Source organism: Anas platyrhynchos, chromosome 1 (genome assembly GCF_047663525.1).
Source record: "Anas platyrhynchos isolate ZD024472 breed Pekin duck chromosome 1, IASCAAS_PekinDuck_T2T, whole genome shotgun sequence".
Taxonomy (NCBI): domain Eukaryota; kingdom Metazoa; phylum Chordata; class Aves; order Anseriformes; family Anatidae; genus Anas; species Anas platyrhynchos.
In genome coordinates, this window is record NC_092587.1 from 143,173,406 (window position 1) to 143,187,324 (window position 13,919).

The 13,919-nt window shown below is 43.0% G+C and overlaps 1 protein-coding gene across 9 annotated transcripts in view; it reads right to left on the reverse strand.

The window, feature by feature from the left end:
* Nucleotides 1–13,919, reverse strand: part of ST6GAL2 (ST6 beta-galactoside alpha-2,6-sialyltransferase 2) — a 180,267-nt gene that overhangs the window by 44,274 nt on the left and 122,074 nt on the right. Inside the window, exons 1-2 of one of the 9 annotated variants that reach the window (XM_027445175.3) lie at nt 8,844–8,959; nt 7,631–7,696 (exon numbers count right to left, since the gene is read on the reverse strand). The exons of 1 other annotated variant lie outside the window; for it this stretch is intronic. In XM_027445175.3, coding sequence (XP_027300976.1) covers nt 7,631–7,663 — 33 coding nt within the window. In that variant the 5' untranslated portion in view covers nt 7,664–7,696; nt 8,844–8,959. Of the gene's footprint in view, nt 1–7,630; nt 7,697–8,074; nt 8,200–8,229; nt 8,409–8,441; nt 8,671–8,843; nt 8,967–13,919 lie in introns of those variants that run through there. 7 more of the 9 variants (XM_072031425.1, XM_072031422.1, XM_013092912.5 and 4 more) reach the window with 7 other exon arrangements.

Here is a 13,919-nt window from a genome sequence, read left to right on the forward strand (position 1 = left end):
ATATACTGTAGGCAAGCCAGTCTGGCCCACTTCAGCCTCCTTCATCACCTCATCAGCTATGCTCAGAAGGCAGTGCCGAAGCTCAAGACCCTTCCCTCAGGTCCAATGGGATGCAAGTACTTGGCTAGACTTTACAGTCTCCATGGGGGAGCTCGGTTTCTCCAGGCTGAAGAGAAATGGTCCAAGGGTGCTTCTAAGCTTTGCCAGTACCAAAGTGCCTCTTGGAAAGCTAAGCACACACCACGCACAGATGGTTTCCTCCCCAGACTTTGTATTGTCTGTTTACCATTCCTTCAATCCTCACTAAGCCTTATTTTCCCCGAGAACATCCCCATAACTCCCAAGTCCCCCCTTCTCCATGGATTACTGATTCAATCTATTTTCCAATTCCACAACAGTTTCAAACTGCTTGCAGGGGTCTGGGTGCTTCTGCAGCTTATTCCCTCTCTTTGCTCTTCTCTCTTGGTTTCCAAGAGTCTCTTACAGACTGGGAGCCGCGTACACATAGACACAACGTACCTCATTAAACTTCTGGGCAGGAAACCTAGGGGGAAGATCTCAGCCCTCAAGAAACAAATTTCCCCTGAGCAAACTAAAAGCTTTGATGAACCCTGGAAAGATTCTGAGGAAAGAATTTGCTCCTGGTAGGAACTGCTCTGTTCACAATCTTGATTTTGACAACGGAAACTATGGCAACCTCATGCATCTCTTGACACAGCCTTCGGCATGGTCAACTACTTTAAACAATTCTCCGTAATCTTTGATATTTCCTTTGACAATGACTATCACCTGCAGAGTCCCCAGGAAAATAAGCAGTGCGCAGCTGATCAGTGGTGGAAAACATTAGGACATTAAAAACACTTCTGAGTGAAGTATGTTTCTACACAGAAAGTACCTCAGTTACAAAGAGGCCTATTCTTTTGGAGATGCACACATGCATGACTCCCATTCATAGGAGTTACGCGAGTGCATTGAAAGCAGAATAGACTTGAAAGTGTCTACATTTACCAAACATTGATCCCACACAGAAGTACCTTTTAAGAATGACATTCTTTGACCTACTGCAACTTACTTTTGCTCTTCAGAAACAAAAGGCTTTGCAACCTCCTACATTTAAAGAAGCTGTGATATGAACACGCACACACACAAAGCCCATAAAATATTAAAGACAAATAAATAGGAAGAACTGAAGTTTTATCCACACTTCTCATCCAGTTGTGTATTATCAGAGCTCCTATATATATATGTTCTGTCATCTGTTTGGATAATCAATCATCTGTGGATAATCAAGGCCAGCCTGGATGAGACTTTGAGCAACCTCATCTAACGGAAACTGTCCCTGCCTATGGCAGGAGGGTTGAAAGTACATGACCTTTGGTCCCTTCCAACCATTCTATGATTCCCTGATTCTGCCTCAAAAGCTTGGTCTTCTTAGGAAAGACAATGCAAAGCTCAGTCAAGTTTATACACAGCCCTGCACTGGATCAGCACAAGCATATGGAGTTCCAAAGAAAGCTGCAGGAGGAAGACTTCTCCAGTTTCCTACAGAGCTCATACCAGGAGCATCCCCCCCACCCTTTGGAAAGGTATGCTACCTCACCAGCTCCAGGGGCTGCTGCATGAGCTAATGAAAAGAGCATGAGGAGGATCTGCAGGCAGTTTCCTCCCCACATCAATCCACAGAGGACCAGTCACAGTCTGACCCTAACTTAACACTTGGGCTGTAAACTTACTTAACACTTGTATAAGAATTTATTTTTTCAAACATACTGATGGCAGCATATGGCCCATCGACAGGTTTATTATTATAAGACACTTTTTCCACCAGGTTATAGTCTTTTTTATAAACATATGTTTCAGCACATAATAAAATCCCTAAGAACTGTTTCTGAAACATAATCACTACGCAGGCACAGAAACTACTTTTCAAGGTTTGTCAAGATAATGAAAGAAACAATCTTTTAAGGGACTTCCGGTTTTCTAAGTGTCTTTTCCTAAATGTCTTTTAAATCTAAAGCTACTAAGAGTTATGTATGTTCAAGAAAAGAAAAAGGAAAAAAAAAATCACCACTTTGTCAAAGTAATCATTTTTATATTTAGTAAAACTTCTCCATTCTTTAAGCAGACCTTTAAATTGTGCTTTAAATCAGAACACATGTTTTATGGGTGAATGATAAGCTTCTGGGAAAAGGTGACATATTATAAAGCAAATGTCAACATCACACAGCTACCGTCATGCAAACTCATCAGTGTAAAACCGCTCTTCATATTCCGTGCCCTTCAGCGGTGCTAGTACAAGGTCTGTGTGTGGAGCCAACGTAGTCAGATCATGGCCTTGCATCCCCATATACTGTGTTATATCCGAGTTAAATGTTTAAAAGCATGTCACTATTTGATTTTCCCATAAACCACATCTGTGTTCTTAAGAAATAATGCTTGTTTATGCAGATATAATGCAATTTCTCTGCTAGTACTTAAGATTTTAGAAAGATTCTATACTGTACAGTGCTTTCTTCAATAACAACAGTACACTTTTTCCCCCCCCCCCAATAAATTCCTGCATTCCTCTTATTCTTAGCACTTCTTCTATAATGTCTTGTGACATACTTAGCCCAAGCAGGCTTTGTTTTAAAACCAACTTCTTCAATATATCAGAATATGACCTAACGCATGTATGCTTCCCAAGAGATTTGCTTCCTACCATCCAACTTTATTGTCTCCTGTTGAAAAGAGCCTGCAGCTGGAATACAAACGAGAAATCACATATGTCTAGATCCAAAGCCTACCTAAATTCAGTGTGAGACCTCTAACTGAATTTAGGGGAAAAGGGATCAGGCCTCGAGTTTGCTGAAGACACTTAAGGCTTTCTAGACTATACAATAGAAGATGTCAAATACTCCTTAAGTGCTTGAAAATATTTTGCAACCCATGTCAACATTTCATTGGTATTTATTATATACGTGGGAATACTGAGCACTTGTTTTGCTTGCTTGTTTTTTCCCTCCCACAATGATAGCCACCATAAAACATAGGTGTTTAAAGACACTGGAAAAAATAATCAGTCACTAGCACGTTTGAAGTTCAAACAAAGAAAAAAAAAAAAACATTTTTTATCATAGGCATACTGTTATAATTGGCGTGCATGAGCATACATTCAAAGGAAACTCATTTGTTAAAATTAATCACTGACTTCTCAGGCAATTTGTCAGTAACTACGATCAAGTCTGTACATGATTAGCTTCACTGGGAGATACGATGTGCTCTCTAAAATGCTTCCACAGGCTGACACCCAAAACCAGTGGAGGCTTTGAAGAGTCTGCAAGCAAGTTCAGCTGGAGCCAGGACCTGATCGACTCGGCTGTGCACTCTACTTCTTTCTGCTTTTACGGATTAAGCCTTTATAGGAGAGACAGGCTAACAGTGCCAGCAATAAAATGCGCTCTCTCCACAAGCAGACGGAGCACGATTAGCAATCACACTTCCCTGTGCTGGAAGTGTTTGGAAACACTTAACTGGCAGGATGGTTTTTAGGCTAAGATGAGGCATGATGTGCTTGTTAGCCACTCTAACGAGTCCTTCGACAAGGGGGATGGCTCTGCTCAGCTAATTGCGACGGCTGCTTCAGTGCTGCGGAAACCTGTCTATTAGAAACCACATTTCACAGGTGACTGAACAACCATCAGATGGTAGCAGCTTTCATTTGTTACTGACCCGCATTCACTGCCTCAGCCTCAGGGTGGAAGGCACGATCTCCCCTTACTAGCTCAGAGCTGAACAAGTCCTCCATGCATAGTGAATTATGAAATGTCAACAATATTTTCCAGATTCGCAAGGTATTGCATTGAACCAGTGTTTTGAACTAGCATATTACCAAGGAACCAGTCTGATGATTTCTATAAAGAAGACTTCGTGGATGCATTTTACTCATAAAATGTCAAATTCTGCATTTCTTGGTGATGCAAATACCTGAAGAATGAGGGCACTTTGGACTGTTATTATAGAATACATCATTGCATATCTACAGACTACGGGTGTTTACTCCAGTCCCTATCCTTCACAGAGAGCATCACAGAGGTGAAGAGACTTGGTCTTTTGTAGAGAGAGGATTGGAGTCTTTGTTGAGGAACAGACATGACAGCGACCAGACCAAAATTTATCCTTCCAGTGATGGACTGAAAAGCAACTCCACTATCAAAATTAAGAAGAGAACTTAGCATAGCAGAGTTACCTTAAACTGAGGATCCTATGAAGATCCAATAACAAATTTTACCCTCTTTGGACCCTTGGCTCCTTGAATGACACAATGGATTCACAAAGCTGCGGAACAAACCACCACATGTCACCAAGTCCTCTACACCTGGTTGGTTACTTATCTTCCACCCAGACCGACACATAGCACAGGGAAAGAAGAAACTCTACTTTTCCCAGTTAACAGCCATTTGGTTCACATGATTTTGTGTTCGGTCTCCAGAGAGCACTCACAGCCACTTCACAACTCTAGCTATAAAACATCCTAATCTCCTATAGGTTTATACTATTTAATACAACAAACAGTGGATTGCACAAAACCTGTGGTGAATCCTACCACTATGACAACTGCAGATCTACACAAAGAATAACATTTACTTTTCTTTACATTTAGATCTCTGAAGTGCAACCTTCCAGAAAGCACAATGCAGTAACACAGACATCCAGCTGTAAAGTCGCATCTTCAATTAAATGTAACAGCAATAAGGACCAACATGTCCCAGAGCCCAGCGCTGCTGCACTCTCTCAGCTCCCACTGAATTTTTGGCAGTCTTTGGCAGCGTAGAAGATTTGGCCTCTCCAAAGCGACTGGCGTCGAAAAGGGCTTTGAAGGCCTGTAGACAAACAGGCTCTGTCACAGCATCTGTTAGGAGCAAGTTCCCAAGGTCAAGGACCCTCATCAAGAATACTGACAACAGCTCCCTGACATTTAACTCTCCCAGCATTTATCCCTCCAGAAACAGCCAATCTTTGTAAAATGTATACAACAAACATAATGATTTTGGCATGCGTTGCCCTCAGGGCCAAGTATTGAAGCACTGTTTATAATCTACATACAATTTTCAGGCCAAATAAAAATAAAGCTGAATTTCTGTTCAACATTGTTTTTCTTCAGAATGTTACTGATCAAGAAAAAACAGTTTTCAATGCTTGCACCACAGAAAAGACTGGATCTGAAATATAAAATGGTCATAAGACTTCCACCTAGTATCAGTTTTTGTTTTTTTTTTTCCTCTACATTATTATTCTCAGATATAATATGGTAGTTTTATTCATCTTTTCACAGAGCCTTGGTACCCTAAATATGGCAGCATGACTTCTGCTGGAGGAAGACAGCATTTATTACAAAATTAATATATGCAATGAAACACATGAATAAGGGTTTGCTGTATCCAAACCCTTTACTGTAAATTCTTCATGGAACAGATTTCGTTCTATGCTGCTACTTTTACATTCTTAAAATAATTTTCAAGATACAGAACACCACTGGAAGAAATAGTTTTAACTTCATTACTGTATTACTACCAATAAGATCACACAGCAACTAACTTATTTTTCATTACACAAATTGGAAATGTAGTGGCACAATTACAAGTGAGAACCTAAAAAGTGCAAAATTCAGAAAAAAGCCATGCATGCAGCTGCTCCAAAAATAACCATAGTCAGATAAAAGTCTGAAAGCAATTATTTTGACCGAATATTGTACACAGACCACTGCACTAAGCTTCTATAATTAAACAAGACAAAAGGTCATATGGTGCCTAACAAACCATTTACTACATTAATTATATTCAAGTGTGGCAGTCTAATGCTTCATAATAACTAACAACAAGGGAAATAATTTAAAGAAAAGTATCTGATGCTGTAAATTTTCTTTTCCATTCATCAGTACCAATGCTACTAGCTAGTCTTTCTAGTACACTTCAAAAGCACAAAAGGGATGCTGCTTAGTGTCAGGAAGAGCTTTTTAAGGGTTGTAAACCTTTGCTCAGAGGAACCCAGCAGTCTTACTCGACAGAAATTATTTCTGCACTACAAAAGTAGAAGTAATGCCAGATTTTGCATTCCTTGAATTGAGTCCCCTATGCCTTTGTTCCAAAGTTACTGGGTCACAGGAGTGCTTTTTTTTTTTTTTGTAGCAGTAACAGCATCTCAACAGACCTTCACAAATCTCAGTTTTATTTCTGACTCTGTTCCCCAGATTTGCCTTCACACTGATCACAAATCATGCATATACATCTGCAATATTAACAGTATTTGCAGCAATTTATCATCAAGATAATTAATATTAGAGGGGTACTTAATATATTTTGGCTTCTTGTAATGCCATTAGTAGCTAAATATGAGGAAAAGGAGCCAACACCATATGCCCAAATAGTTCAATGCGGACTGCCAGCCAATTGCTTAGGAAATACAGAAAAGTGCCCAGAACACAGTCTGAAAATTACTGCAGAGAGATTTGCATACAATTTCTGATGGACAAGAAGTATTGCAAAAACTCATGTAAAACCCAACATCCTCTATTATTATATACAGTAACTTACACACACAGCATCAATTTGGAATACAATCATTAGGATACTATCAAGAGTTTGGTGTTTTTTTCTTATTTAATTTCATTAATCTGAAATAAAAAAGAACAACAAAAGAATCTACAGGACTAGAATTATTTTCTATTTCGCTTACATTTTTTAAATAGTATATCCAGGTTTATTTATACACAACTTTGTGTTTAATCCAAGAGTGCATAGGAAACAATCACTGTGAAGATTTCAAAGAACAGAGATAAGGTGAACATGCTTATAATTTCCTATGTTTCTACTGGGATACTTATGTATGCAAACCCAACATCCTTTTTAAGTTCATTTTGTAAAGTTTTTGTAATACTTTCCCTGGTTGCTTGGCCTTTCTTTTCCTTTCCTCAGTAGGAAAGGCATCACAAAACATAGACGTTGAGGTCTGCAACTTTGCAACAAATCTCTAACATTTTGTACACATCCCCCAACCCTGAATGTGCAGTATGGACAATGCTGGGAAATCCTGTCCTCTGCCGAGATGAACTGTAGAAGAAAAAAAGAGTTTTCTTAGTGCCCATCAGGAGTTGTGAAGGTCATAAACTCCATCACAGAAGACTTCTGCCTACAAATAGGTGAAAGTCTGCACTTACAGGATCTCAAACCCAGTACTTTTCACAGCAAATGGGAAGTGAAGCTGAGGTCTGCCAGGATGTACCTTTGTGTTTGAATACACAGGCAGGACCTCACCTCCAGACTCTGCGAGAGCAATTTCATCACATCTTCCAGCAGTGCAACTTTCAGTCTTAGCAAGACACACACTAAACCAGCAGGTAACCACCACAGCATTTCCAGTCAAATCATCACAAAAGCAAATCTGAAGGAAAAAGATACCTAAATACCTCTAAACTGGATTTAAAGTTTAAAAATATATCTGTACTCAGCAAATTTGCAAAAGCTTCATCTTTAAATGCAAAAATTCTTTCCCCCCTGCCCAAAAGCCCCCCTCCCCCAACCTTATCAAAATGAGCTGAATTACTTTTCAGTGAGCTTTCCAAGACAAATATAAATATATGTATGAAAATTACCTGGATGCAGACACCACGCCTGGAAAGTTTCATTGCAAAGGGTTAAAGTTCAGAAAGTTTGCAAGACTGAAAAAGGAAAAGCAGATTGAAAAGCTAGCAAAAACCTTAACCTTGAGGTCTGCTGCTGCCTCCAGCCTATTACTTAATATTTCTTCCTAGATGAAGAAATGAGATGACTAAATCTTACTCCAACGGTTATCAAGTAACATACTCAAATGAGTAAGCTGGCAAATTTTATTTGCAGCACTAAGTGAAACACATTACCATGACAGAATAAACCACAAATGATAGTGGAGCATTAGAGAAGATAATGTTCCCAGTAAAATATACAAGCAGTCCACAAAAGTGATCTATGTTGCTTATTAGAGGTAAATGCAAAGAAACGTTATTTTTTCCTCTGAGGATATCGATTTTTATATGCTAATACGATTGCTAACTACTTACAAGCGCAATCTGCACAAGCAAATACAGAACTAATTAAAAAAGCCCTGAAAAAGCAACCGCAAGAAAAGGTCTCATTGAGATTCCTGGAAAGCACCGCTTCCCCAAACACATCTATTCAAGCCCTTTAAGCAGGCGAGCCCTTCCCCAAAACACACCCCGCACACTCCCCGCCTGAAAACTGTTAGAGCCAAGAAGCCACCGAGCCGTGCCACCTCCAGTCCCTATGGCTGCGCGGAGAGGGTTTTCCTCCCTCCCAGCGAAAGGCTGCGGAGCAGAAACCCTCCCCCTTCGGAATAAAACCCCCAAAACCACCACGAAGCCGACAAAGCACCAAAAGTGCCCTCCTCCCGGGGGTGCCCCCACGTACCTCCGGGGGCGCTCGGGGCGTTGCGGGGCGCTGCCCCCCGAGGCTCAGCAGCAGCAGTAGGAGCAGGAGCAGCAGCAGGAGGAGCAGCAGCAGCTTCCCACAAGTTGCCGCTCCCCCCGCATGCTGGTGGCCGCCGCACGCACAAAGCGCAGGGGCTTGGGGAGGGAAGGGGGGGGCGGCGGCGGGCGGCACCCCCGCTCCCCCCGCATCGCGACGGAGGTGACACGGGGGGCTCACGGCGGCACCGCCCCCCCCTCCATCCCTCCCTCCCACCCACCCACCCGCTCTCGGGAGCCGCCCCCCGCAAGAGGCCGGCCCCCCTCCCGAGCACCCCCTTCGTTCCCGGCCCCTCCCGGCATGGGGACCCCTTCCCTTTGCTTTCCCCCCACCCCCCGCTGTTACCTTTGGATGGGGAGGGGGCGGCTCGGGGGGGCTGCCCCGGGGCCGTGCCGTGCCGCGCCGCCCGGCCTCATTGTTCGGGGAGGGGGCGGCCCCCGGCGGGAGGGGCCGGGCGCTGCGGTGAAGGGGGTGGGGGGGCACCTTCCCTTCCCCCGGGGTTGGGGGGGGCAGCGCTGAGCTTTTGGGGGGCCGTGGCGGAGGAGCTGGAGGCGGCCGAGCTGCCGCCGGGGCTCCCGAGTAGGGCGCGGTGGGAGGGAGGCGAGCGGGCGGGGGCCGGGCCGGCAGCGAAGCCCCCCCTCCGCATCGGGGAGATGGGGGGAGATGGCAATGGGGGGCTTAGGAGGGCTGTGGGGGGCTTAGGGGGACCGGGATGGAAAGTTGGTGGCACCCCGAGCCGGGGAGATGGGGCTCCCGCAGCTTCAATCGGCTTCGGCTCTTTAAGGTTAGGCTGCGTTAATTAAAGGCAATTATTTGAAGCCCAAAGGTCTCCCGAGAAGAACCGCCTTAACCCGCTCGTAAAAGCGGCGAGGGAAAACAAGGCAGCACCCGGCCGCCAGATCCGCGAGCACAAAGGAAGCGAGGGATCAAGTAGGTGGTAAAGGGGCTGCGGGAAATCCGCGCTCCCACCGCTGCTCCCGCACGGCACCCATCGCCCCTGCTCTACTCGCAGCGCCGGGGAGGACGAGAAATGTTCGCAGTACAATTGTTGCTATCCCTTCTCAGCTTGCTGAGCATCTAAAAATACCCTGGAGCATAGTTGGCTGCCTTTGTTTAGATCGACTCGTGTTTTACTTAGTCTGCTCCAAGGAAGTTTTCACCTAGGAGTAATCAGCACAATGCTTCGATAACCTTCATTGTGCCGGATCTAAGCTTTAAGAAGTGGCCGGGTAACAGGTAACGCCACTCTGACTCTCACTGTGCCCATATTTGCTGAGAGTAAGATGAGCAGAACAACGTCCCTGCAAAAGGCATGCCTTCAAAGCATGGAAACAAGTGCTGAAACAGACACAAATGGTACTAAAGTGGAAAAAAAAAAAAAAAAAAAAAAAAAAAGGCAGTTAGCTAAACTGAGATGTAACTTCGGAAATAGAAGACACAAAGATGTGAAAGAAAAACACAATCAGGAATGGGTTAACATTTTTTAAAAAAAAAAAAAAAAAAGGTTGTAGAAATAATACTCCACGCCAAAAGCAAATAGTGACTGTAAATCCCAGAGAAGTTCATCTACTTATTTATTCCATTTAAGTGGGAAGTTTCATGAATTGCAAAGCAATTAATGAATAAAAATGACATTATTTTTTTTTCCTCTCAGCCTAGGACATTGGCAAAACAAATTTCAAACCTGGAGCTAATTTCTTCTAAACTATAAAAATCCTAATCCATTGGTGTGACAAATGATGTGATACAACTGGTTTGATTATCTCACATAAGTGAGATAGGACTGAAACGGACTGCGATGTAGCAATATGTACAGATTGGTGCTATGGATGCATTGCTGCTTGAGGGATATCCCTGAATACTATTCCTTCAGAAATCTAAATTTATAAACATAACCAGCAATTAAGTAATAGAATTTTTTTCCCCCAGGCTTGCTGCATCTATCTATAAAACAATGTGCTGGCTCATACAATAAACCACAGGCACGTGTTTTAAGAAAGTAAAAGGTAGATACTGTTCACTCTTTTTAAAATTATTATTTAATTATTTTCTTTTTGAAGGAGGAATCTAAATTTGTAGAACTCCACAGACTTTGCCATCTGTTACTATTTAAAAATGTGCAGTTCTTTAATGGCTCAATTTTAATAGACAGGTGAAATAGAATTCCAGTTTGGCGTAGAATGTAAATGAATAGCATAAATTAAGTGAGCATTAGAGGAAAGCCAGTAGTGCTAAGATATTCTACATGGGAGACTAAGATTAAACACTATCAGGAGAGCTTGTCACCCAAAGACTCCCCTCTCTGAGCAAATGACTTCCAGAATGGGCTCTTGGATCGGTAACAGATAGTGCTGGTTGAGCACAATTTGTATTGACTGCAGTGGGAGCTGTACCTACACATCTAAACGTAAAATTTATCTGCAGGAGGCAGGTGGAGTTAGTCTGCAGTCCGCGAAGGTTTGCTTTTGCCTTTGACATTTCGCTTTTAGCTTAGACTCTGAACTCCAGAACGGGAGAGAGCGTGGCATCCGGTATTTCTCACCATTGGCCTGATTCTGTCTTCCAATAGAGTGATGTAATTAAGAACAACTTCCCTGGAAATCAGGAGATTGAAAAGGGATAAGGTCAGTGAGATCAGCATCAGGCCCCAGTGATGCTGGAGCAGCCCGTGAAGCAGTTTGAGATCCGGGGACAAAGTAATTGCTGGAGAGTCCCAGGTGGCAAAGAATTTGCTTTCACATGTTCACAGCTTGAGGAATTTGTCTTTTATATAAATTGATAACAATGGGGTAAAGTTATGCACAGATGCTGTTGCTTTGTTACTGAGTTTAACGACTGGTGTAGGTGCATCTATCACTTTGTTTTGTTACAGTGTTAGAGCAATGCATATAAATAAAGGGGATAAATAACCCGATTCACCACGGGTAAGAGTCCCAGTATATTAAAATCTGTGACACGGAGAAAGCTTTCGCCTCTCCTGGAAAAAGTTTTATAACACTTCTTTGCAGTCATCATTTAAACTGGCAGGGTACAGTACACAAAGATCCTTAAAACCCTTGCTCAGACTCATTCGGCCTTGTCAAAATACTTCCATGGTGAATACGGCTCCAATGAAGTACAGGGGAATTTTTCTATTGACTTTACCAAAGTGAAGTTTCACCCAAGTCGTTGCTATTTTATTTTAGAACCATTCTGGCTTTGGACAAAAGAGGTGCTCTTAAAGTTGTGAGTAAGAACTCACAGACCTCACACTGCCCGTTTGTCACGGTTCCCCAACAATTTTCTGCCATTCATCCCTGATGGGATGCGTGTGCTGGTTTGCTGCTCTGTTTCTGCAAACCCTGAAACAGCCTGGGGGTGCACGGCAGCCCTGTTTGAGTTGGGAAGGACGGAGCACAACACAACCTGATCCCTTTATCATCCCCAGAGGTGGCAAGTCTTCAGCTCCTTCAGCATCACTGCTGCAGGGCATGGCTCTTCTGGCTGGGCATCGCCTTCCTGCTGTGCCCATCCTGCGGGACACTGGGATCCTCGTTAGCACTCATCTGCCCTCTGTGTCTTATCATCAGGTATGTTTTTAACAAACTGCAGGTACTGCTGCTAGTTTCCGTGCACCTCAGGCGCATTTTGGTGTTGCGGTTGCTCAGATGCGGATGTGGATTTAGGAACAGAGCCTACTGAGCTCAATTAGCAGCTATCCCTTAGGAGGGAGCATGGCCTGGTTTCTTTTCCACATACCGTGTTGTGGAAGATGACTGGTAGAATTGCTTTCACTCAAAAAAAAAAAAAAAAAAAGAAGCCATTTTTGCCCTTCAGAAGCATCCTGATGAAATTCTCATGGGCTCACTGGCTTAGTTTTAGATGTGTGCATGTGTCTGGCTGCGCTTGGGGTTGTTCTTGCACCCTGCCTTGAAGGGCATTGGTGCATGTACAGGGTGTTTCTAAGCACTCCCATCTCTCTGTACAAAACAGATGGGAAAAAAAAAGAAGGGGAAGGTGCTTGCCAGCATGACATAGGTCATCTTTGAAGGAAATGTGTATCCTGTTGCATGTGCAGCCCAGTTACAGGACAGTGTTCATTCCAAGGTGCAGTAGGAAATGCAGCAGGAGTGGACTCAGAGCCTGCCAACGAGTGTAAGCTGCACTATCTCTGAAGCAGCCCTGGGACTCAGAGATATCAGGGATATTACTTCTTTCTAGTTTTCTCTCTCTTGAGGAAAAGCGTTAACTTACTGCTGGCCTGACCTGTATTAATAAATAATTCTTATATTTCAGTACTGGCTCAAGAGTGGAAGCTGGTAAGAAACTCACAGCCTATTATTTGCTTTACACTCCCCTGTATTTGCCCTAGGCAAGAAGCATGAACTTCCATGACCACAGCGTGGACTTTCAGACAGACCAGGGTCACCTCTCCATTTGTTTACCCACTTGCACAGCTGCATAGGTTGAGCCATAGCCTATTTCTCTGATTTCTCTCTGTCAAGGAGCTGGATTCATAAGAGATGACAAAAAAATGAAATGAAAAGACAAAGATAACAGGCCTGTCTTCAGCTCAGATTTTCTGCCAATTTCTGTATTATATCAGAAGTCATCCCCATGTTTTGTAAAAGTTGAGCTCCAGTTGCATTTTGCTGCTAAAAGGGTTGAGGGTTTCCATGTCAGCAGCGCTGGGAGATCCCTCTGGTGCTCCATCCCACTGACCCCAGCTGACATCCTCCAAACTCGGTAGGCAGAGTCAGGCAGGAAAAGCCACAAACATCGTAAAGCTCCATCCTTCATACTAACTTACCGCAAAGCCTTCATGATCAAAAGAGTGTAGCATCCCAAGGATAAATGCAGCAAAACATTCCTGAAGTCTGGTTGCTTTGATGAACTCTGACAATGCTCTCATACACCTTTCTGCTGAGGGTCTGGAAGTTTCTCTTTCCCACCATTACTATTAATAGGATTGTGCCTTGATTCCTTGTTGTTTTCAATACAAGATTAGGACACTAAAATATCTTGCAGCCTTTAGACATCTTTTATTAAAAAGCAGTCAATGCAGAACTTCGCTGGAATTCAAGAACTGGATATTCTGGATATGTAAATAAACCTCTAGAGATAGATGAGTTTTGGAGCAAACCTTGTACACAAAATTACTCAAAATTAATCTCTGCCTGTACTCTGCATGGTTGTGATTTATGGAGGCATTATTGACGAGCTGCAGTGGGCTGGCTTTTCGGTTGAGAAGGTTAACTGAAATAAACAGGTTTTTATGAAGCAGGTTTTTGAAGAAAAAAAAATAAATGTGCCACATTGCTGAATCATCAAGAAAGGAGAATGGAACAAAAATAAATAAATAAATAAAAGGTTTTGAAATGACAGCTCTCTCAGTGTGCAGTGGGATACCGCTTTCCAATGAAGAAATACATATTTATTGGG